Below are 23625 nucleotides of genomic sequence, written 5' to 3'. Positions count from 1 at the left end.
TTCTATCACATTGTAAGCAACATATGTAGTGATTTGTTGCAAAACCTTGTTAAGTTAACCTTTGCTTTTTTGCCATGAAGTTGAGCAAATTGATGAGTTCTCCATGAGTTTGGCAGGTAAAGCCCTGCAGAAAGTATTTGCAGTAAAATATTTGTCACATTGGGTATGTAGCCAACTCTTCTCTCTCTTTTTTTTTTTTAAATCTCTGACAGTGTGGAAGTTATTTTGGAAGTGTGAAGCATGTAGTATTAAAAAAAAAATCCACAATTCTGCTCAATCTAGAGAAGTTGAAAGCCATGTGAAGCTGTGTGAAGCTCTGGGTCCAAAACAGCCAAAGAGGACTGAAACACTTTCATCCTGCAGGGATTCCCATTCAGTCAAATTAAGGTATCTTAAAGCACTTGAAAGCACTTTTAGGTACTGTGGTAATTCTCTGTCAGAAACCCACCCCATGTAGCACATGCAGGGGCACTTTTATTTCACAGTGACCCCTGTGATACCTGCATTTGGCTCAGTTACCTGAGTCTCTCCATAAAACAAGTATGTGATAAGGATGGAAGTACAAGCTTCTTTCACCCATTTTCCAGAAAGAGTTACCCATGGTCATCATAAGACCATGTTAACAAGCTAACAGCATAAACTTTTTCCAACAGTGTTCAACCTCTGAGGGAAAGTTCACCTTGTATGTGAATATGCAGTGATGTATTCCAAAGTCTAGATCAAACTTACCTTTGCTTGCCCTAGGTTAGGTTGAGCTAAACTGAGAGTTTCAATTCTTCCATAGGCAAAGCCCAGCAAGAAGCACTGAGGCAGCGGGTTCGTCTTGTGGGGGATGCAGCCAATAGCTTTTTGCCTTCAGAAAGGCCCACCCTGCACTTCGTTCTCAGAGTGAATGCTATGTTGGAAGTGCAGTATGTTTTTGAGATCTACAATTCTGTGTGTCTAGAGAAAGTAAAAAGGTCTTCCCTTATGGCTTGGCAGTAAAGAATTCACCTGCAAGGCAAGAGGCGCAGGTTCTATCCCTGGGTTGGAAAGATTCTCTGGAGAAGGAAATGGCAACCCGATCTAGTATTTTTGCCTTGGAAATTCCATGGACAGAGGAGCCTGGTGGGCTACAATCCATGGAGTTGCAAAAGAGTCAGACAGGACTTAGTGACTAAATAGCAACAACAGAGGAAGTAAAAAGCTACAATGAGCACTCTGTTGTAGACATGAGTAGGAGAGGCTGCCATTGAACTGTGGATAAGGCATATCTATCTACCACATGGAAAATGTTTGGGTTTGTTATGAGCCTGGTGATCAAACCTTTATAGAACACATTCTGCGTAGGCAATGGAGGCTATGGTTTTGGAGTCAGTAGAAAATGTGGGAACCTGTAGAACATTTCTAGGGTTTCATAGAAAACTGCATGAAACTCTGGGTCCAAAATAGCCAAAGAATAGTGAAAGGTTTTCAGCCTACAGGCAAAGGTTAGCTCCCCATCCAGTTAAGGTATGATTGCTCAAAAGTTGTTTGAAAATAATTGTAGGCACTGTGTTCTTTCACTGTCAGGACACACCCCGTGTACCTGAAACTGGGCTATTTTATTTCACAGGCTGTAACACCTGTGTTTGAATCGGTTACTTGGAGTCTCTCCATAAAGTAGGTACCTAATTAAGAATGGAAACACAAAATTGTTTTCCCCTCATGCCATGACATTTCCCATGGTCATCAGAAGACCTCTCTACCAATCTACCAGCACAAAACTTCGACAGTGTTAAGCCTCTGAACGGACCTTCACCTTGTATGTGACATATGTAGTGATTTGTTCTGTTACCAAGTCTAAGCTTGTACTACTAGCCATGCAACAGGCGGGAAACAGAGAGACACATTGTTGCAGCAAGGACTAATGATGTTATTAGGAAAGTTAGCAAACAGAGAAGATGGTGGGCTCCTGGGGCAAAGAACCATCTTGCCTGAGTTAGAATTCAGACTTCTTAAGATACTAAAAGTGAAGGGATTAAAAACTGACATTTCCTGGTTCTCAGCTGCCTCCAGAGATGATGTCTTAGTTTCTTCCTGCAGTCATTGAAAGGTAGACCTGGTCAGAATGTTTCCTATGAGCTAAAGATATATTTTTAATCTTAACACTCATTACCTGGGTGGCAGTGTTCCCAGTGATGGATTCTTATGCATAATTGAAGCTTATAGGCAACATCCTATAATAAGTGATTAACTTGTGCTATGCTGTTCAACTCTTTGCAACCCTGTGGACCATGGCCCTCCAGGCTCCTCTGTCCATGAGATTCTCCAAACAAGAAAACTGGAGTGGGTTTTTGCCTTCCTCCGGGGGATCTTCCCAACTCAGGGATCAAACCTGTGTCTCTCATGTCTCCTGCACTGGCAGGTGGGTTCTTTACCACTAGCGCCACCTGGGAAGCCCTGATTAACTTGTAATAGAATACAAAAAGTTCTTCCCTATTACAGTTCTAAAGGCTTTGCAAACTTATCTTTGCTTTTCCTACCTTAGATTAACTAAACAAAGAGCTTTCCATTCTTTTGGAAGCTAAAGCCTTGTAAGGAAGCATTGAGTTAACAGGTTCATCCCATTGGGAATGTAACCAGTTACCTTTTTAACAGAAGAAAGAACAACCTTGCACCTTCTTCTCTGCCAGAGTGAACACTATTTTGGAAATGTGAAATATGTAGTATATTCTCTAAGCAATCTGCAATTCTGCTTAAACTCTGTGCTGTAAACGTGAGTAGTAGAGGCTGTCATTAAACTATGGATAAGAATATTCTGCCATACAGAATATGTTTGTATTTCTTACAAACTAGGTGAACAATTTTTATAGAGCTTGTTCTTTCTGGGTAGGAAATCAAGATAGGATTTGGAGTCACTAGTGAAATGTATGGAGCCCTACAGACCAATACTTCTATTGTTTCATTGAAAGCTGGGTGAAGCTCTGTCCAAAATAGCCAAAGAGAAGTGAAAATATTTCATAGGAAAAGACTGGTTTCGCATTTTGTCAATGTGTTGTCCTCACCAGTTGGTTGAAAGCAGCTTTAGGCCTCATTTTCTTTCAGTCAGGAACTCAGCCCATGAAGCCGAAGAAGAGGTGTGTGTGTGTGTGTGTGTGTGTGTGTGTATCTGTATGCTCAGCCACTTTGTCGTGTTTGACTTTTTGCAGCCCCTATGGACTGTATCCTTCCAGGATCCTCTGTCCAAGAATTCTCTAGGCAAGAATACTGGAGTGGGTTGCCATTCCCTACTTCAGTGGATCTTACTGAGCCAGGGATCAAAACCCAGGGTTCTTTACCACTACTGCCACCTGGATGGGGTTTTATTTCACAGTCTTGTGAAACTAGAGTTTGAAGAGGAAGCTTGGGAGTCTTTTCTAACTAGGAATAGAAGTATGAGCTTCTTTACACCATTTGGGATGAAGAGCGGCCTGTAGTAATCACTTGACCTTGTTATCAAGTCAGTAACACAAACTTTTCCCAACAGTGTTCATTATCTAAGGAAGTTCACTTTGTGACATATGTAGTGATGCATTTCAAAATTTTGTATAGCTTACCTTTGCTTTTTCTATGTAAAGCTGAGCAAATCCAAGAGTGTGCCAAGCATTTGATAGGTGAATCCCTGCTGAAAGCCTTCAGTTAATGACAACTTTGTCCCATTGGGAAATATAACTGGTTGTTTCTTGCCATAGGTAATAACTACTTTGCACTTTGTTTTCTGAAAGTGTGGAAAGTATACTGGAAGTACGAAGTACATAGTATTTATTTTGGAGATCTACAATTCTGCTGGGTCTAGAGGAAGTTGAAAGCTGCATGAAGATCTGTGTTCTGAACATGAGTAAGAGAGGACCCCATTGTACTATGTGTTGAGGGTTTTCTGCCATGCAAAAAGTATTTATGCTTCTTACATGACAGGTGGCTTAAAACTCAACATTCAAAAAACTAAGATCATGGTATCTGGTCCCATCATTTCATGGCAAATAGGTGGAAAAACAATGAAAACAGTGAGAGACTTTATTTTCTTGGGCTCCAAAATCACTGCAGATGGTGACTGCCGCCATGAAATTAAAAGATGCTTGCTCTTTGGAAGAAAAGCTTTGACCAACCTAGACAGCATATGAAAAAGCAGAGACATTACTTTACTGACAAAGGTCCATCTGATCAAAGCTATGGTTTTTTCCAGTAGTCATGTATGGATGTGAAAGTTGGACCATAAAAACAGCTGAGGGCTGAAGAACTGATGCTTTTGAACTGTGGTGTTGGAGAAGACTCTTGAGAGTCCCTTGGACTGCAAGGAGATCAAACAAGTCCATCCTAAAGGAAATCAGTCCTGAATATTCATTGGAAGGACTGATGCTGAAGCAAAGCTCCAATATTTTGGCCACCCGATGCAAAGAACTGATTCATTGGAAAAAGACTCTGATGCTGGACAACAGAGGTTAAGATGGTTGGATGGCATCACTGACTGGATGGACAGGAGTTTCAGCAAGCTCTGGGAGTTGGTGATGTACAGGGAAGCCTGGTGTGTTGCAGTCCATGGGGTTGCAAAGAGTTGGACACGACTGAGTGACTGAACTAACTACATGACAGGTGAAAGAATTTAATAGAGCCTGTTCATTCTAGTCAGCAAATTGATACCAAAATTTGGAGTCCCTAGTGAAATGTGTGGAGCTCTGCATGCCAATCTTTCTAGGGTTCGACAGAAAGCTGTGTGAAGTTCTGTGTCCAAAACAGCCAATGCAGACTGGAACCCTTTCAGCCTGCAGGGAAAGGTTGGCTTTCAATTCAGTCAATGTTTCTCTGAAAGCACTTTTAGGCATCGTGTCCGTTCACTGTTAGGAACTCAACCCAAGTGGCTGGAGCAGGTGGGGTTTTATTTCAAATTCTTGTAACCCCTGTGTCTGGAAGAACTTTAAAATACCCCTAGCATTTAGTACGCCGTTTTCTGCTTTGTAATCATCATATAAATTTGCACAACTCTCCAAAATTCTACTAGGCTGAAATTTTTCTACTTACAAAGTTGTTTACCCTTTGGAACTCTTTGTAATTTCTCTGCTTTTTTATAGGCTTATTGAAGTTCAGGGAATATTAGTATAGCATTGCTAGATTTCATTGAAGGTGTTTGCACAAACAGGTATTGGGGGGAAAGTGCTGATACAAACCAGACATAAAGGGGTTAAGCAGGGAATGTCAGTCCAAAACACTTGTGTTCCGTAAATATTGAGTGCCTGCTATGTGCTAAGTGCTCACCTGGAGGGTGCCACATGGGTTGGAATGACATGGGTCTTGCCTCTTTTACCTCAAAGTCTAACACATAAACAAGTAAGTTTAAAAAATTGTGACAAATCCTACATCAGAGGTGTGTACCAATACCACGGTAAGCAACAAATATGCTACAATATGTTCCTGAACACAGTGTGGAGTGGATAAAGTCAATGGAAATGAGATTGCAAAAGCCAGCATGGGGATGACTTGATAGTTACACTGAAGGAAATAAGAATCATCAAAAAAGAACGGGTGGAGAAAAAATGGAGAACTTAAAGGGGAAGCACAGTCAAGGAAGTTTGTCATGTATTCTCTCATATTCCCATGTCTGTTTCCACATGGGTTCCGATTGCCTCTGTGTTGTGTCTCACTTCATACCAAGGCATGGATTTCTAATGACAATAAGACAGTTTAGTCCTTGAGGACCTGACATCATTGAGTTTTTCTCACCTACAAATATGAAAAATTTGAAAAAAGAGATTATCTCATGTTTTCTTCACTTCCAGTGCACCTACACCATGCCTGGCTCACAGTGGATCCTCAATACACACTGGGAGAGAATGAATTAAAGTATGTTATCACCCCTCAGCAATCAAAGCAGAAAAATAAAAGTTTCAATACCCAAATTTCAGCCCCAGCTCTGGAATACTCTAGTTATAGGGAAGATGTGCAAGATAATAATTAATAGTAAGAGTAATTGTTAGCATTAAGTGTTTTAGCATGCACAAGGACATGTTTTGAGCATTTTACAAATGTTAAAAGAGCTAAAACTCAAGAGCTCCCTGTGAGTTAGGTGCTATTGTTATTTTTACACTTAAGTCATTGTTATTTTTACACTTAAGTTAGGTGCTATTGTTATTTTTCACTTAAGTCATTTAAATTCTCTCTTAAGACAGAATTTAAATGACTTAAGTGAAAAAGCTGAGATTTGAGCCCAAGTAAACTGGACCCATGGAAAAGGGAATGGTAACCCATTCAAGTATTCTTGTGTGGAAAATTTCATGGACAGAGGAGCCTGGTGGGCTAAAGTCCATGGACTAGCAAAGAGTCAAACATGACTGAGTGACTAACACTTTCACTGTTCTAACTGGATCCAGCTTGACAACCACTTGTACTGCTTTTCTAACAAGTGAGACAATGCATGTGATTATGATTTTTACCCTAAGGCAAGCTATAAAACTAACCCATCGCAAATCGTAAGACAAAGCTCCTATGATTTCTCTTTTCACTCATATTTCCTCTCGTCATAGGAGCCCAAGTCTAGTCTTAGACCTTGACTAACCTGAAGGACGATTAAAATTAAAAGACTGTCTGTCTTTTACATATGCATAGAAGGAACCATAGCATGTGTATGTGTGTGGCATCCAGAAGAAAAGAAAAAACTAATGATGGGAAAAAAAAGGAAAAACAATCCAAAACAGGAGTTGGCTATTTTGGACACAGAGCTTCCTGGCCCTTTTGTCAACTGCTCACCACCTGGTGACTACCTACTGAGTGACAACAGGCAGTGGGGAAGCGCCAGCCTTCTACTCACTCTCTGGCTTCTCAAAGCAGTTTTTATTGAGGCATCATCCTACCTCATCAGAAGAGTCCTCTTTCCTCTATGGCAAGTTTGGATTTCACTTCCGAGTACTTGCATTTATTCACCCCCTCAGTGTTAATGTTGGGTTCATCTATCCTTTTTGGATATAATGTATCCCTGAACCAGCTCTATTTCTTTCAAAATTCATGAGGCAAACACAGAGAACGTGGAGGGCAAGGAAAGCTAAAATATAATGCTGTCTATAAGCCTTATTATTCTTTTTCAGAATCCTGACTCAACTGATGCTTGAAATGTAGGACTAAATCATGGGTTAAGAATATTTTATGAGACCTTCTTAGTATGACTTAAAGGTACTAAAGACGTAAAGCATCTTTTCCCTCTTGGTTTGTTATTTCTAGTCTGAACCTCTTTCTACTTGTTTTTTGGAAACAGTTCATCACATTTGCAAAAATATCAACTAATTTTTCATTGGTGAGTTCACCAGATTAATTCCAAGTATCCATTCAGACTTGTTGATTACCTGCCAAAATGGCAGTAACTTTCCATAAAGACAAAACTTCATCTTTGCTTAAGATGGGCTACTTTCAAATGTTAACATTTAAAGAATCACATATTTGCTATAATATACTTATGCTATAATATACTTTTGCTATAATACACTTTTGCTACCTCTGGGTACAGTGCAAAATTTCATGCTATAGAATGAAAAAAAGGAAGCTTTTCACATTTAGAGGAATAATATTCAGTTTTCAATTGAGAGTAGAGTTCATTTACTTTTAGCATAAAGCAATACACTGCATTTTAAAACTTTTACATTACTAGTTAATTACTATATATGTATAGTAAAAAAAAAAAATAAATAAAAACTAGCATACCTCACATACCAAGAATGCTATATGATTTTAGGACATGTGATCTTCACCTTTAAAGACAATTATCGCTCACAGTCCCTGAGGGCATGTAAATTTGAAATAGCCACCAGTCACCCAGTCAGAGTCATAAAACCTCTCCTGTCCCCCTTGCAAATTTCAAAACATCATGGCAGGACTGTAAGTAAGCATAATAGTCATGCTTACATCGTGCAGTTTAACTGTAATGACACACATAAGAATTTATCACAAAGTTGTTCCCCTGAGACCTTTGTGTCCTCCTATCGATATAGAAAATAGCATTCAAAGGTGAGCACATTGTTAGCAGCACATTTCAATTGGAAAAATAATCCATTCAAAACTATGTAAATGTCCACCAAAGCATACAATCTAAAAATATCATAAAGTCATCTGTAAACCACACTTGCTATCCCATTTAGTTGTTGCACATGAAGAATTTCATGTTTGGATGGAATTTCATTCAAAGAGTCCAGGCTGGCAAACAGAAGTATTGGGCTTCCCTTGTTGGGAGCCCTTTGTAGTTGAGTCTCGCTGTGCTGAGAAGCTGAGTTAGTGCTGATGCCCATGCTTGTCTCTCCAGCTGATTTCTGTGCTCATGAATATACACCATAAACAAAGTAAAGGCAAAAACAATAAAAGTAGCTTAAATTTTTTTCCTGCCTTCATACAGAAACTGAAGTCATTTCAAAAGGAATCCAGCATACTTGATATGCATGGTTCCTCACCATTTCAAAGAGTCATAGCAATAGATATATATTTCAATTCTGCATATCAAAAAGAATGATGTAGATTCTATGCATACTAATACTGGTGAAATTCACTAAGCAATATTGTCACCATCACCCATGTTAAATGTGAGTGGTAATTAATTGATGATATTGCTGGAATTGTACATAATTAACAAGTCCTATTTAGTTTTTGAACATCAAAATTCATAGTATTTATATTTAATAAGTCATAGGTGGTATCTCTAGGAAGACTTTAACTCCAATTCAGTTCCAACATTTGGGTAAAATTCATAACAATGTTTCTTAATTAATTCTGCTTTAGGATGCCAAAACAGATGCACACACATCACCCAGAAACAGATAGATGTCCACACAAAACTCAGCAGCATTTTCCCAGAAGTTTTCTGAAATGCACCCATGAGCTCTGGGTCTAGTGTCCATTTCACTATTCTCTGAAGAGCTCTAATTAAATATCACACATCTGAAAGAAGACAAAGTTAGCAAATAGCAAGCACATATGCCTCCTACAGCCACTTTCCTGAGAATGAAATATTCTGCTTTTAAAAATGAAATGACAATTTCAAGGACATATATTCAGGTAGACCTGGTGGATCAACACATAATAAACTGAAATATTTGCATATACAAATGACCTGAGAAGACTGATTCATATTCTGTCTCATATAAATTTTCAGTGAATATTAGATGAGTTCACAGGATTTCATTGCACAACAAATCATTTTAAAAGTATATAAAAGGAAGAGAAAAAATGTAAATGTAATCAGGAAAAGATTGAGACCTATTAAGTTCAAGTAACAATCTCTTTGCACTAAAAGACAGTTTAGATAGTCAAAACAGAAGGATGATTCTTGTTTTTATTGGGAGAGGTCCTTCTTTGCTAACCTCACTGCTGAGATGTGGCCCCCTGCACAAAATGCTTCCTTCACAATTATCTAACCTTTTAAAATCTTGGTTTTTGCACTGGGAGAATGCTGATTCAGTGACTATGGTAGTTTAAGAATATACTATTTTGGCAAAAGAATGCATCTATCAGCTTAGAGTTGATGGGCCTAACACTGCTATTGAAAAAGACATTCATTTGCTTATTTTTGTTCATTCTCACTAACTTCTAGCATAATAAATGCCATTTTTATGGTTTAGAAGAGTTAGTAACATAGAAAGAATATTTTGCTCCCTTTCTGGTCAATAAGGTCAACTATATGCATTTAAAAACATCTTCAAATAAACAACTTCTCTTACCATGGTGTGACCTCTGAATACTAATCTTTTCTACACCATTGTAGAAGGACTTTACGGTTCAAACTTTCACCCTACATCTTGGTTTATCTCTAGGTACTGACTTCTGTCACAGTGAAAATTTATTCTCCTCTAGGCCTGTGCCTCTTGTACAACAAAGACATGTGCCCATTCCATACATGAAGAAAGACAAAAAATAATTGTGCAGGTTCAAATTAAGCTGGAATAGAAATACAATTTTTTTCTGGTTTAAATCAACACTATCATAACCTTTTGATTTCATATGTAAATTTCACATGTGGATTAATTTGATTGAAAGCTAAAACTGAAAATTTTTTATTGCTGTATTCTCACCTATTACTGTTAATTACAGTGTCTTTGAAATTATGAATTTGGCTTAAAGAAAAGGATCGTTGGCAATTTTCAAAGGCACTAGTTAAAGAGAACTGGATATAATTTAAGTACTAAATACACTAATTACAAAAATAATATGGATTCACATTAAGAGATTTTCCCATACTATAGAAAAGATATTTGTGTTTCAACCACTGTACTAAATTTTATTTGATCATACTAAAAATATATCAATGTAAATCAGACAGAAAGGAAAGTGAAGTCGCTCAGTCGTGTCTGACTCTTAGCGACCCCATGGACTGTAGCCTACCAGGTTCCTCCGTCCATGGGATTTTCCAGGCAACAGTACTGAAGTGGGTTGCCATTTCCTTCACCAGGGGATCTTCCTGACCCAGGGATCGAACCTGGGTCTCCCACATTGCAGGCAGACTCTTTACCCTCTAAGCCACCAGGGAAGCTAGAATTTAGGAGTAAATAAAAAGCATAATTCCAGCTTTTAGATTACTAGTTATTTAGATTTAAAACATTCCTTGAAGAGCTTCCTTTGTGGTCCAGTGGTTAAGAGTCCACATTGCAATGCAGGGGATACTGATTGGATTCCTAGTCCAAGAAGATCCCACATGCCACAGAGCAACTAAGCCCAAGTACCACAACTACTGAGTCCACACTATAGAGCCAGTGAGCTGCAACTATTGAAGCTCCCGTGCCCTAGAGCCCATGCTCTGCAACAAGAGAAGCCACTGCAATGAAAAGCCTGTGCGCCACAACTAGAGAGTAGTCCCTACTCACTGCAACTAGAGAAAGCCTGCATGCAGCAATGAAGACCCAGGGCAGCCAAAAGTAACTAAACAGATTGATTAACTTAAAAAAATCCTTACATAGTTAGAAGCACAGTCTGATTTGGTGATAATTTCTTGACATTACACCAGTTATAAGAAGCCAGTAGAAGAGACTTTTTAGTCCAATAAGAACTATGAGAATTTTCCCCACAAATTATCCCCACACAGGAATGGGACATTGTTTTGGCATTCTGAGTTCTCTTTTCCAGAGACATCTCAATGAATAAAGAAGAAACTTATATTTTATTATATAACTTATTTTCATCTCAAATTCTCAAACAATAAAAACTTGAAAGCAACATAGGGAATTTTAGCTAGAGACTTAGAATATGGAATATTGCATCTCTTTCATAGACTCCATGGCTCTTCAAAGTGCTCTAAAGACACTATGAGTGTGATTAGCAGCAAAGCATTAGCCTAATCTAAACCTCCCTCCTACCCCTACACACACACACGTACACATACTGTACATCCATACTTTCTATTGGTCTAACTCAAATCTGACAATCTGACAGGTATTCCCAGAGGCTGTGCAAGGTCACAAATACTGTCCACACTATATCACAGTCCAAGATCACTAGCACCCACATGGTAAGGGAAAAACAATCTTTTCAGTAAAACAAATAAATAAAACTACACAATATTTCAATCACATATTCTGAATTTCTTTTACGATTAAAAAATTGATGGATACAGTGAATTACCCAATATTACTGTTCTGAGTTCTATAATTTTCTTTATCTAAAACTATCTTTTATACATAGAAAGCTAGATGCCTTTAAACAATTGCCTTCAGCAATTCTAAGTAAAAAGTATTTCTTTGAAAAATATGTCATTTTTTGTTTTGTTTTTAACTTGGAGGAAAGTCCTGCAAGGAGCGAGTTTTCTTCTCATAGATGAATTCTACAGCAGTTTCTCCCAGGAGTACACTGGAAGCCCCGCCATCCCATATCTGTGTATCCCAAGGATGGAGCCTCATAGCACTGGATCTCCAGAAAGAGGTCCCGCAGGCGCTGTGGCATATTGGTCTTTTCTCTTCCACACTCTTGAAGTATCACCCAAGCTGTGGGCGTCTTGCCAGTAGCAGTTTCAGTCCAGAACTTGACCTTCACTGGGAAAACCAGGTCCGTTTAAAGTGCAGCACTTTCATCTTTTGGTTGGATAATTCTTGGTCCCCCATGGATAGGAGTGATATCTAGAACATTCAGAAGTAGAAAGAGTTCTCTACAATCTCAAATATTTTAGTTCACACATTCAATTTCAAAAGCAGTAGCTCAGGTATACAAGTAAATAAATGAATAAAATGGTGATTCTAAGCATAAAATGGGGAGATTTTTAGAAACCTGCCTTTTGCTTAAGTTCTGTGCTGACACTGTCTTTCTCAAATTATAAACTTAATAGTAACTGATAATTCTATAGTGGAAAAAATTAAAGCCTATCCAAAGTAGCTTGTACATTTAATGCCTATTTTAAAGCAAAGCAAGTTGAATCAATAATTTCTTTTTACCTCAACACATATTTCATTGTTAAAAAATAAAACATTAATGTGTGCTGTGCTGTGTTGGGCTCAGTCACTCAGTCATGTCCAGATATTTGTAACCCCATGGACTGTAGCCTGCCAGGCCCTGAGTGATATGCTCATCCTCTATTCACCCACAAAACTGAACAGTTTTACCCTCATAACAACAGTGATATAATTAAAGCAAGCTAGGTGGTATCATTCTGGTGAGAAAGCTAAATATTAATGTGTGTAAAATATATTTTTATGCAAAATATTATGCAAAGATGGGCACAATAAAGGACAGAAATGGTATGGATCTAACAGAAGCAGAAGATATTAAGAAGAGGTGACAAGAATACATGGAAGACCTATACAAAAAAGATCTTAATGACCCAGATAATCAAGATGGTGTGACCACTCACCTAGAGCCAGACAACCTGGAGTATGAAGTCGAGTGGGCCTTAGGAAGCATTACTATGAACAAAGCTAGTGGAAGTGATGGAATTCCAGCTGAGCTATTTCAAATTCTAAAAGATGATGTTGTGAAAGTACTGCATTCAATATGCCTGGAAATTTGGAAAACTCAGCAGTGGTCACAGTACTGGAAAAGGCCAGTTTTCATTCCAATCCTAAAGAAGGGCAATGCCAAAGAATGTTCAAACTACCATACAACTGTGCTCATTTCACAATCTGGCAAGGTAATGCTCAAAATCTTTCAAGCTAGGCTTCAACAGTACATGAAACCAACAATTTCCAGAAGTTCAAGCTGGGTTTAGAAAAGGCAGAGAAACCAGAGATCAAATTGCCAACAACTGTTGGATCATAGAAAAAGGAAGAGAATTCTAGAAAAACATCTACTTCTGCTTCCTTGACTATGCTAAAGTCTTTGACTGTGTGGATCACATCAAACTGTGGAAAATTCTTAAAAGAGATGGGAATACCACACCACTTTACTTGCCTCCTGAGAAACCTGTATGTAGGTCAAGAAGCAACAATTAGAACCAGACATGGAACAACTGACTGGTTCAAAATTGGGAAAGGAATATATTAAGGCTGTATACTGTCACCCTACTTATTTAACTTATATGCAGAGTACATGATGCAAAATGCTGGGCTTGATGAATCAGAAGCTGGAATCAAGATTGCTGAGAGAAATATCAATCACCTAAGAAATGAAGATAACACAACCCCAGTGGCAGAAAGGGAAGAGGAACTAAAGAGAAGGGGAAAAATAGAAACAGTGACAGGCTTTATTTTCTTGGACTCCAAAATCACTGTGGACAGAGAGTATAGTCATGAAATTTAAAGACACTTGCTCCTTAGAAGAAAAGCTATGACAAACCTAGACAGTGTATTAAAAAGCAGAGACATCACTTTACTGACAAAGGTCTTTATAGTCAAAGTTATGATTTTTCCAGTAGTCATGTATGGATTGGACCATAAAGAAGGCCAAGTGCCAAAGAATTGATGCTTTCAAACTGTGGTACTGGAGAAGACTCTTGAGAACCCCTTGGACAGGAAGGAGATTAAGCCAGTCAGTCCTAAAGGAAATCAACCCTGAATATTCATTGGAAGGACTGATGCTGAAGTTGAAGCTCCAATACTTTGGTCACCTGATGCAAAGAGCCAACTCATTGGGAAAAACCCTGATACTAGGAAATATTGAAGGCAAGATGAGAAGGGGACAACAGCGGATGAGATGGTTGGATGGCACCACCAATTCAATGGACGTGAATTTGAGCAAACTCCAGGAGATGGTGATGGACAGGGAAGCCTGGCGTGCTGCAGTCCATGAGGTCACAAAGAGTTGGACACAACTGAGTGACTGAACAACAAAAATATATTTAATCATACAACTCTGCAAATGGCCACAAATAGAGCCCTCCTAGGGCTTTCCTGGGTTTCCCTGGTGGCTCAGATGATAAAGAATCTGCCTGTAGTGCAGGAGACCCAGGTTCAATCCCCAGGTTGGAAAGATCCCCTGAAGAAGGGAATGGCTACCCACTCCAGTATTCTTGCCTGGAGAATTCCATGGACATAGGAGACTGGTGGGCTACAGTCCATGGGGTTGCAAAGAGTTGGACATGACTGAGCGACTAACACTTTTCACTTTCACTTTTCAAGGCGGGCCCAGTTTGTTTTGACTTTATTTTATTTGCATTGCACTCTCAACTCAGTCCTACTTCCCCTCCCCAGATCCCTCATTTGGGTTAGGGCTCCCTGTTGCTGTTTCTGTTACCTCTTTCTTTAACTAATGCAGCATGCCGTGCCAGAGACATTTTTCCTACCCCCTGCCCAAGAAGCCTCACCATTATTTAAACACTTCTATGCATCTCCTCCAAAGAGAGCTAGTAGCTAGATGATGGCCTTCTCCTGAGACTTTCAGTTTGAGAATGGCCCCTCTCTATTTCTAACTAAACATGAACCCTGTAATAGAAGCTGATATGTGACATATCTTGGCTTAGTGCTTTAATTGCTGCCTTGATGCTTTGTAGACATGTGTATAGGTTTGACTGACAGCCTTAAGTTGTAAACTTGAATAATACAATACTTATGTATGTAATTCTCTCTGCATGGTGATGATTATAATCAAGATCACTTAACATTTTGCAATGGTGACTGTGATGAAGATTAAGATGATGATAACAATAGCAGATCTGAGTAGATACTGGTGGAGTAGTTAAAACAATGTTTCATTTTTCAAACCACATTCTAAGGAAGGCTATCTTAACTTATGTTCCAGGTAAAATATGAAGAATCACTAGGGTAAACAAGATAAACAGACTTCTTTGCTATAGTATATCTCAAAGTCTTCAATATAGTCATGTGTATCAACATTCTCCCCAAACAGAAAAATGTACATTCAGGATTCCCCAAATATATGTGGTCATGAAACTTCATTCAGGGAACATCTATTGTCATCTTTGATAATACTGCATATTTACAAAACCTATTTGGGGAAACAGACTCTACTGATTCTAAGTATTGATTCTAATTACCTCTACATGTTCTGTGATATTTAGCACCCACTACCCTCTGAGTCAGGGTTTCCCTGATAGTTGGTAAAGAATCCAAGACCCCAGTTCAATTCCTGGGTCGGGAAGATCTGCTAGAGAAGGGATAGGCTACCCACTCCATTTTTCTTGGGCTTCCCTTATGGCTCAGCTGGTAAAGAATCTGCCTGCAATGCAGGAGACCTTTGGTTGGATCCCTGGGTTGGGAAGATACCCTGAAGAAAGGAAAGGCTACCCACTCGAGTATTCTGCCTGGAGAATTCCACAGACTGTATAGTTCATGGGGTTGCAAAGAGTCAGACACGACTGATCAACTTTCACTCTCACCCTTTGACTATGGAAAAATCATGACTGCCACAGCTAATTTGATTCCTATTTGGAATTATGAGCATTATCAGTTTATGAAGTATTAGGTCCTTCCATGTGGAGCCTGACTTATTTCTTGGAAATTAAATGGGAATATCAGTAAACAAGTAATGGCGTTAAGCACAATTCAGGGTTATTTTTACTAGTAAAGCTTGAAAACTCTTTCGCCCAATTATATATTCTATCAGTGCTATTAGAAACTGAAAAGGGAGTATTATGGTTATACAGATTTCTAAGTGGATGATTCATTTTAATTTGGGGCATTTTGAGAAAATTTGATGTCATTTCCACCATATATTGCTTTAACTTGATTGTTTAAATCATACGTTCGTATTCTAGTCACAATTCCAAAAATAACCATAAATAACTCTTCACCTTTGTTATCAGGTATCTTAATATCTGGACTTCCCTGGTAGCTCACCTGGTGAAGAATCTGCCTGCAATGCAGGAGACCCTGGTTCAATTCCTGGGTCGGGAAGATCCCCTGGAGAAGGGATAGGATACCCACTCCTGTATTCTTGGGCTTCCCTAGTGGCTCAGATGGTAAAGAATCCACCTGCAATGTGGGAGACCTGGATTCAATCCCTGGGTTGGGAAGATCCCCTGGAGGAGGGAGTTGAAATTCACACCACTATTCCTGCCTGGAGAATCCCCATGGACAGAGAAGCCTGGTGGGTTATAGTTCATGGAGTCTCAAAGAGTTGGACACAAGTGAGTGACTAAATACAGCACAGCATCTTATTATCTATTTACCATAAGAAGAAAATCTGCAATTTCTTTTAGTACAGGAATATGTCTTTAGAAGTAGAAGTAATGCTTGATTTTTTAAAAAAATTATTTATTTATTTATTGACTGTGTGGGTCTTCGTTGCTACACACAGGCTTTCTCTAGTTGTGGCGAGCGGGGGCTACTCTCTAGTTGCGATGTGCAGTATTCTCATTGCAGTGGCTTCTCTGGTTGCAAAACACAGGCTCTAGGGCATGTGGGCTTCAGTAGTTGTGGCAGGCAGGCTTAATTGCCCTGTGGCATGGGGAGTCTTCCCAAACCAGGGACTGAACCTGGGTTCCCTGCATAGGTAGGCAGAGTCTCAACCACTGGATCACCAGGAAAGTCCCAATATGTTTGATTTTTTTTAAACTTAATAATAGTAGAATTGAAAAGGATAAAAATAAATTTCAAAATGAGACTGAAATTATTCTAAAAAAAGAAAAACATAAGAGCTCTTGTAAGAGCTTTCCTAAGTTCCTGACACACCTTGTTTTTCATTATATTTAGTTGACTTCCTGCATAAATTTGAAGTATTCATTGCCCATGATCCTGAGTCTTTGAGAAAATGCAGATTAAAAACGTGATTACTATAACTTTTGCCCCATTACAAGCCAAGGGCACTTGAAATAATAAGCTGCCAAGAGTAAAGAACGGAGACATTTGTATTATCCATGGAAGGCTGGGTGTACTCAGATTAAGAGGAAAGAAAGAAAATTCAAAATCCCTCCAGAGATGGGAGAAGGTGAGTGATTATGGATATGGTGATTTCTATCAACAATATACTTTTGGTAAATAAGAATAACTCATCTTTTCTCTGCAGTTACAAATCATAACAAAATTAAACATCCAAAGATAGTATTTTGGAAATATGTTGTCAAGCCAAAAGAGCAAGCAGTTGAATAACTTTATCTGTGATTCATAAGAGCAATTCATTGAAACAGGGAGGGAAAAAAGGTTGGAGACTGAACTAACCTCAAAAATGAATCTAATTTCCATATAATGATCTTGATAGGATGTTCTTGAGACCTCTTTCTCTTTCCATGGCTAACAGTTATCTTTGGGGAAGATTTCTAGAATAATTTAAATAGTGGTCACCAGATACCTTCATTAGCTAGACAGGAAGGCAGTTCATCCAGGTAGAAAGGGCTAGTTAGGGAAAATAAACTCCATAGAACCATGTCTCCTAAAGCAGTTTTGTTCATGTAGGACATATAAGTGGTTACTCATGGTCCAGTGTGGTGATTCTGTTATGAGTGGACAGCTCATGTACAGCAGACAAAATCAGTGTCCACACCCCCACATTCAAAGTGCTTCAAACATGCCAACCTTGTGCCCAATCCCCAACACCTGAATTTCATTTCCTGAGGATTCCTCTGGCCTCTAGAATCTACTGTGTCCACCTTTACAGAAGGCCAGAAATGCCAGGTAACTAACATCTCCTGGGGAAAAAGTACTCAAAAAATGACTAACAGAATTAGAGATAAATACCAGCCCAGCTTCCTCAGTCTACGAGTGGGAGAACTGAAGCACATGTTCCCCACTGGCTCTCAGATTTCCACAGTGTGATCAAGCTCCACATACCACAATGGTAACTTGCTTGAAAAATGAAGGCTTTATTGAATTATTTCTTCAATCCCCTAGCAGAGTTTCTTGGGATTGCCTCTCAAATAAACTAATTGTACTCAAACCTTTTTGCCCCAAACTGTGCCCAACAGTAAAATTGCAGAAATCCAGAATTAAATGAAATTGATAAAATAGAGTACATTTTTAGAGCACCAATGATGATTATTATAGAAGATAACACACAGCCCCAGTAAATTGAAGTTTCTTATTTAGGGTAAGCAAAAGGGAACACATAACAACAAATCCTTCTCCCACAAACATATCTTAAATTCACTAGAAGTGATTCTTTGTTTAGGTGGATTTCCCCCCTTGCATTCTATACAAATAATGGGTAGGTTTTAGTTATGGAAATTTGAGTTTATGGTTCTTCCAATATGGGACAGATGTTTAGTTTTTTGAAAATGTAGAAATACTTTTCCATTTCATTATGTTCATTTTTTATGGGAGTAAATTACTACTAAGCTATCACTCTTTTTCAACTAAGAATATAGCAACTGCACCCATACAAAATATGGGGAACATACATTCTACCCACAGTTGTATCAAGTCTGAGCCAAGCTATTTCACAAAAGTGTTTAAAAGAAAAGGGGGGGGTGGGTATCAAGGATACCCTGGAACCAAGGGTGGAATCAAGGATAGAGAAATTAAATCCAATGGTCTATGTTGAATTTTCACATTTCTAGATCTCACCTGTTAGAAGTAAAATTGTAATAGCCACTTTCCTCTAGGACTTCTTCAATCACAGTCTAAAGTTAAAAAAAAATCAGGTTAGTATTGAATTAAAAGCAACAAAATAAAATCATTCAGAGGCAGTGCAAAAACCTCACCTGCATCTGTTCATATGTTATCCCCTCCTCCAAATCAAAGCTAGAGGGTAGACCTGGAAACAGATAAATTATGAAAAGTCTGACATTTGGATTATGTTTTCTTAAGTTGTACTGGCAATTAGAACTCACGTGCAATGAAAACAGGTCAGTATCTTAATGATGAAAATGAGTACTTACAAACACATTCCAAATTATCTTGACTTTTAGAGTGGTGATCACAAAATAATACACAAGATTTACAGGAATTGCCCATGGTGTAAATTGGCCAATTAAGTTAGGTGTGTGTGTGTGTGTGTGTGTGTGTGTGTGTGTGTTAAGGACAGGTGAAGAGTGATTCTAAGCATAAATTTCCAGATAAGCAAAAAAAAAAAAAAAATTAAGGAACTCTCCCCAATCCATCAGCAAAAAGAGTAGATATGTTCTAGAAAGAGAATAAATTCTCAGAGGAAGGCAGAAATAGCCACTGAACTACATCAAAGATCTGACCATTTCCTATGGTTGCCAGAAGGAAAATACATTTGAAATTGGAGGACAATATTCTTTTGAGGTTTGGCATGAGTATGATACACCAGCACGTTGACCTACCCCGACACCACCCAAAGTAATGTTGACCAGTTTCCACTCCAGTCAATCCACACCTACTCATGTGGAGGCCTGGGAGTTCCCCTGCCACTTAGGAGAGAGAAAAGTGAGTGAAGGTTAAGAGGATGCATGAAGATATGAGTCCTGGCAGCTTGCTTTTCAAGTCCAGCTTAAAGGCATTGCCCAAAGTGCTCCTTGGTTCTGCTCTCTTTGCTTTTGCCCCTTCTGCCATGACAAGGGACACAGCTGGTCTGCTCTGGGGTGAGGCGCCCAGCTTCTGGGAGAGCCTATCAACTCCCTCTCAGGTCACTGAGAGATTTTCAGCAGAGCTCCTCACTCAGCACATCTGCTGTGGTAAGAAGTCTGGCCTGTGACTGACCAACCTGCCCTGGAGGATGCTTGGAAAAGCAGATGACTTCACTTAGTATGATCATCTCTAAGTCCATCCATGTTGCTGTAAATGGCAATATTTTATTCCTCTTTATAAGTAATATTCCATTGTGTGTGTGTATATATATAAACAAATTTTATATATCACTTACATGTGGAAACTAAAAAATAATACAACCGAACTTATTTACAAAACAGAAACAGACTCATAGACATAGAAAACAAGCCTCTGGTTACCAAAGGGGAAAGAGGGGGAGATATATTAGGCATATGGGATTAACAGATACATAGTGACCCAGTGTTAGTCACTAGTCACACCTGACTCTTTGCGACCCATGAACTGCAAACTGCCAGGCTCCTCTGTCCATGGGATTTCCCAGGCACGGATACTGGAGTGGTTTGCCATTTCCTTCTCCAGAGGATCTTCCTGACCCAGGGATAGAACCCGGGTTTCCTGCACTGCAGGCAGATTCTTAAGGATTCTTGAGCTAACAGGGAAGCTCCCATACATGCTACTATATAAAAAAATGAATAATAATGATTTACTGTATAGCACTGGGATATTCAGTATCTTGTAATAACTTTTAATGGAAAAGGAAGAGAATCTGAAAAAAGAATATATATATATATATATATATATATATATATATATAAACCACTTTGCTATATCCCTGAAAATAATGCAATATTATAAATCAACTGTAGTTCAATTAAAAATAAATAAAAGCAAATGACTTTAGATAACAGTTTATTTTGATCTTAGAGATTTCTCAGGGACTATTTTAAATGAAATTCTACCAACCCAGGTTAGCTTTATTCCAGGAGTCCAAGACTTAGGGAAAGTTTGACAATTAATACATGACATGATTTGCCTAAATTAGGCAACAACAAAAGCACAGCAGACTTGAAGATTCTTTTTGGCTGAGGAGATGGAAAGTCTTCATTTAACCATAAAAGCTTCACATCTGTCTGCCCTACTGACAGATGTAACTATAGTTTACAGGGATTCAAAAATTACTTAGGAATTCTGTTACCTCAGAGTAGCTTGAAGATCTCTTCTGGGGGTCAAATATCACAAGAAGGTCCTTATGCTGAGTCCCTACATACTAGCTAAGCATATTTTTATATAGTTACACTGATCCTTGCTATAATCCTAAAATGTAGGTACTATTTCTATTCCCATTTTATAGGCAAAAAACCTGGGATTCAGTGAAGTCAAATAATTTTCTCAAGGTCAGTTACTAAGTGGTTTAGCTGAGATTTGGATGTAGGCATCCAGGTTTACAGAATACGTGCTTTTAATCCCTATGTTATATTGCCTCCCTACGTGAAATTTTCACACACACACACACACACACACATCAAATGCGTATGATTTGGATTCTTCAGGTGAGTTTCAAATTTTCTGTTTTAATCAAACTCTTCATATCTGCTTTTTATGTCCCTGGATGCTTTGGGGCATTTGATTTCCCATCATCAGATACGAAGAAATAAAAAGAAATTCAATTTACCCACATGGATTCTGTTTGCTTATGGTATTAATAAATGATGGAGGAAGCTGTCACAAGTGGGTAAAATAACTCTGAGGGAATTTCTAGATTCCTACTGTATGTCCCTTCCAACTATCACCGCAGATAATCAAAATAAGCTCTATTTTCATTTTAAGTCGAAGATAATCTTTTAAGGACAGCTGTTGATCCAAACAACCAATTTCTCCATGAAAGCCAGATTTCCTGTGTTGAAGACTGTTACCTGTTGGGTCATTTGAGGACAGGCTGTTTCCACCCAATGAATGATGCAATAAGTGGTAATCTGCTGTGAAAAAGTTGGGTTCAATTGGTTCTGGAGATCCTTGAGATAACTGGAACAGAAAAAAGCAAAATTACCTCTTATTTCACATTCAGAGTCACATGACATGAAACCTTTGTGTGTGTCTCTGCTTAGAAAAGTTAGTGCTCTTCAGTTGTCAATCCCTGTCTACAGATAAAGACCCACCTTCTTCCTTTCAAAAGAACTTATAAATTAGGGGCAGGCAAATGACAGTGAAAGCAAGCAGACAATTCCTGGTCACATGAAAAAATACTCTATAGCTTTATGAGAACAAAATAAAAATAGATAGAAAAACAATGGTATGGGCCTGGGATATCAGAATGTTATTTTTATCAGGCATAGGAGGTAAAAGCTACAATCATTTGACAAAATATTATTTTTAGTTCAAATCATCCCTTTTCATGTATATGCTTTGAACAATGTCTTCGTGTTTGATCAAAGCAAACATGTTTCTTAACACATTTTCCTAAATTACCATTAATTTTCATCTCCAAACATTAATTCCCAACACTGTAAAGGGAAGAGTAATTCACTAAATGTCAGAACTTACAGTTCCAATTATTTAATACCCCTTTGTAAAACTGAACTTTTTAAATGAAACTTTCAATATCATTTCACCTTTAATTCCAACCAGCACTTGAGCTGGTCAACTTTTTGTGCCTATGTAAAACAATGTATTTTAACATGTTGATTCATATTAGTAAACCAGAAACAAAAGGCACAACTTAGACTATGCAATAGTATTTACCTTGTATTCACAAACTCTTTTCATGAATTAAAATATATCACTGTTCAATCACTTGAGAAAGTTTTTTGGCAGTTCACAAATAGGTCCACTCTTGAGCCAACAATCCCAGTCTTGGCTATACTCACACAAGAGAACTGAGTACTTCTGTTCATCAAAAGACATGTACAAGAATATTCATAGCATATTTATTCATAATAACAAAATACTGGAAAAACCTCAATGTCCATGGACAGAGGACAGATAAATATATTGTGGTGTGCTTATCCAATGGAATTTTGCCAAACATGAAAAAGAGCATGCTATGAATATGCACAGCAAGATGGATAAGTGTTGAGAAAAGAAGCCAGACACAAAAGGATATACAATGTATATCTTCACTTACACATATTTTCACAGCAAAAAAAAATCTAACCAATGGTGACAGAGATCAGGATAATAAGTACCTTGTAGCAGGTGGTAGCGTTGACTGGGAAAGGTGGGCAGGAGCTTTCTTCTTGACTGGAAATGTTCCATGTATTAATGCAGCTGGTTGTCACATAGGTGAATACATATGTAAAAGTTCATGGAGCTGTACATGTACTTCACTGTATGCATTTTGCATTTTATTGTGGTGGTGGTGCTGTTCAGTAACTGAGGTATGTCTGACTCTTTGTGACCCCACGGACTATAGCAAGCCAGGCTCCTCTGTCCTCCACTATTTCCAAGTTTGCTCAGATTCATTTCCATTGAGCCAATGATGTTATATCACCATCTCACCCTCTGCCAAACCCTTCTCCTTTTGCCTTCAATGTTTCCCAACATCAGGGTCTTTTCAAATGAGTTGGCTCTTTGCATCAGGTGACCAAAACATTGGAGCTGCAGCTTCAGCAACAGCCCGTCCAATGCATATTCAAGATTGGATTTCCTTCAGGATTGACTGGTTTGATCTCCCTGCAGTCCAAGGGACTCTCAAGAGTCCCTTGCATTTTATATCTTAATATAAACATGTTGTATTAACAACTGATAATTATTCCATCAATGTGCACTGGATATTTATAAATACAAATCATTTTTGAGTTTTCCAGTTTCTATATTGCCACTAAATGCTACATTTTAGAAA

At 38.4% G+C, this 23625-nt stretch overlaps 1 protein-coding gene across 2 annotated transcripts in view; it reads right to left on the bottom strand.

The window, feature by feature from the left end:
* Window positions 1-11053: 11053 nt before the first annotated feature.
* NEK10 (NIMA related kinase 10) overlaps window positions 11054-23625 on the bottom strand; it is a 290181-nt gene continuing 277609 nt past the window's right edge. For both annotated transcript variants that reach the window (XM_043443207.1, XM_043443206.1), the window contains exons 33-36: window positions 21701-21809; window positions 18977-19029; window positions 18840-18895; window positions 11054-12071 (exon numbers count right to left, since the gene is read on the bottom strand). In XM_043443207.1, coding sequence (XP_043299142.1) covers window positions 12023-12071; window positions 18840-18895; window positions 18977-19029; window positions 21701-21809 — 267 coding nt within the window. In that variant the 3' untranslated portion in view covers window positions 11054-12022. The remainder of the gene's footprint in view (window positions 12072-18839; window positions 18896-18976; window positions 19030-21700; window positions 21810-23625) is intronic.

The sequence above is a fragment of the Cervus canadensis genome, chromosome 22 (genome assembly GCF_019320065.1).
Source record: "Cervus canadensis isolate Bull #8, Minnesota chromosome 22, ASM1932006v1, whole genome shotgun sequence".
NCBI classification, from domain to species: Eukaryota; Metazoa; Chordata; class Mammalia; order Artiodactyla; family Cervidae; genus Cervus; species Cervus canadensis.
This window is presented reverse-complemented; position numbering and strand designations above follow the sequence as displayed.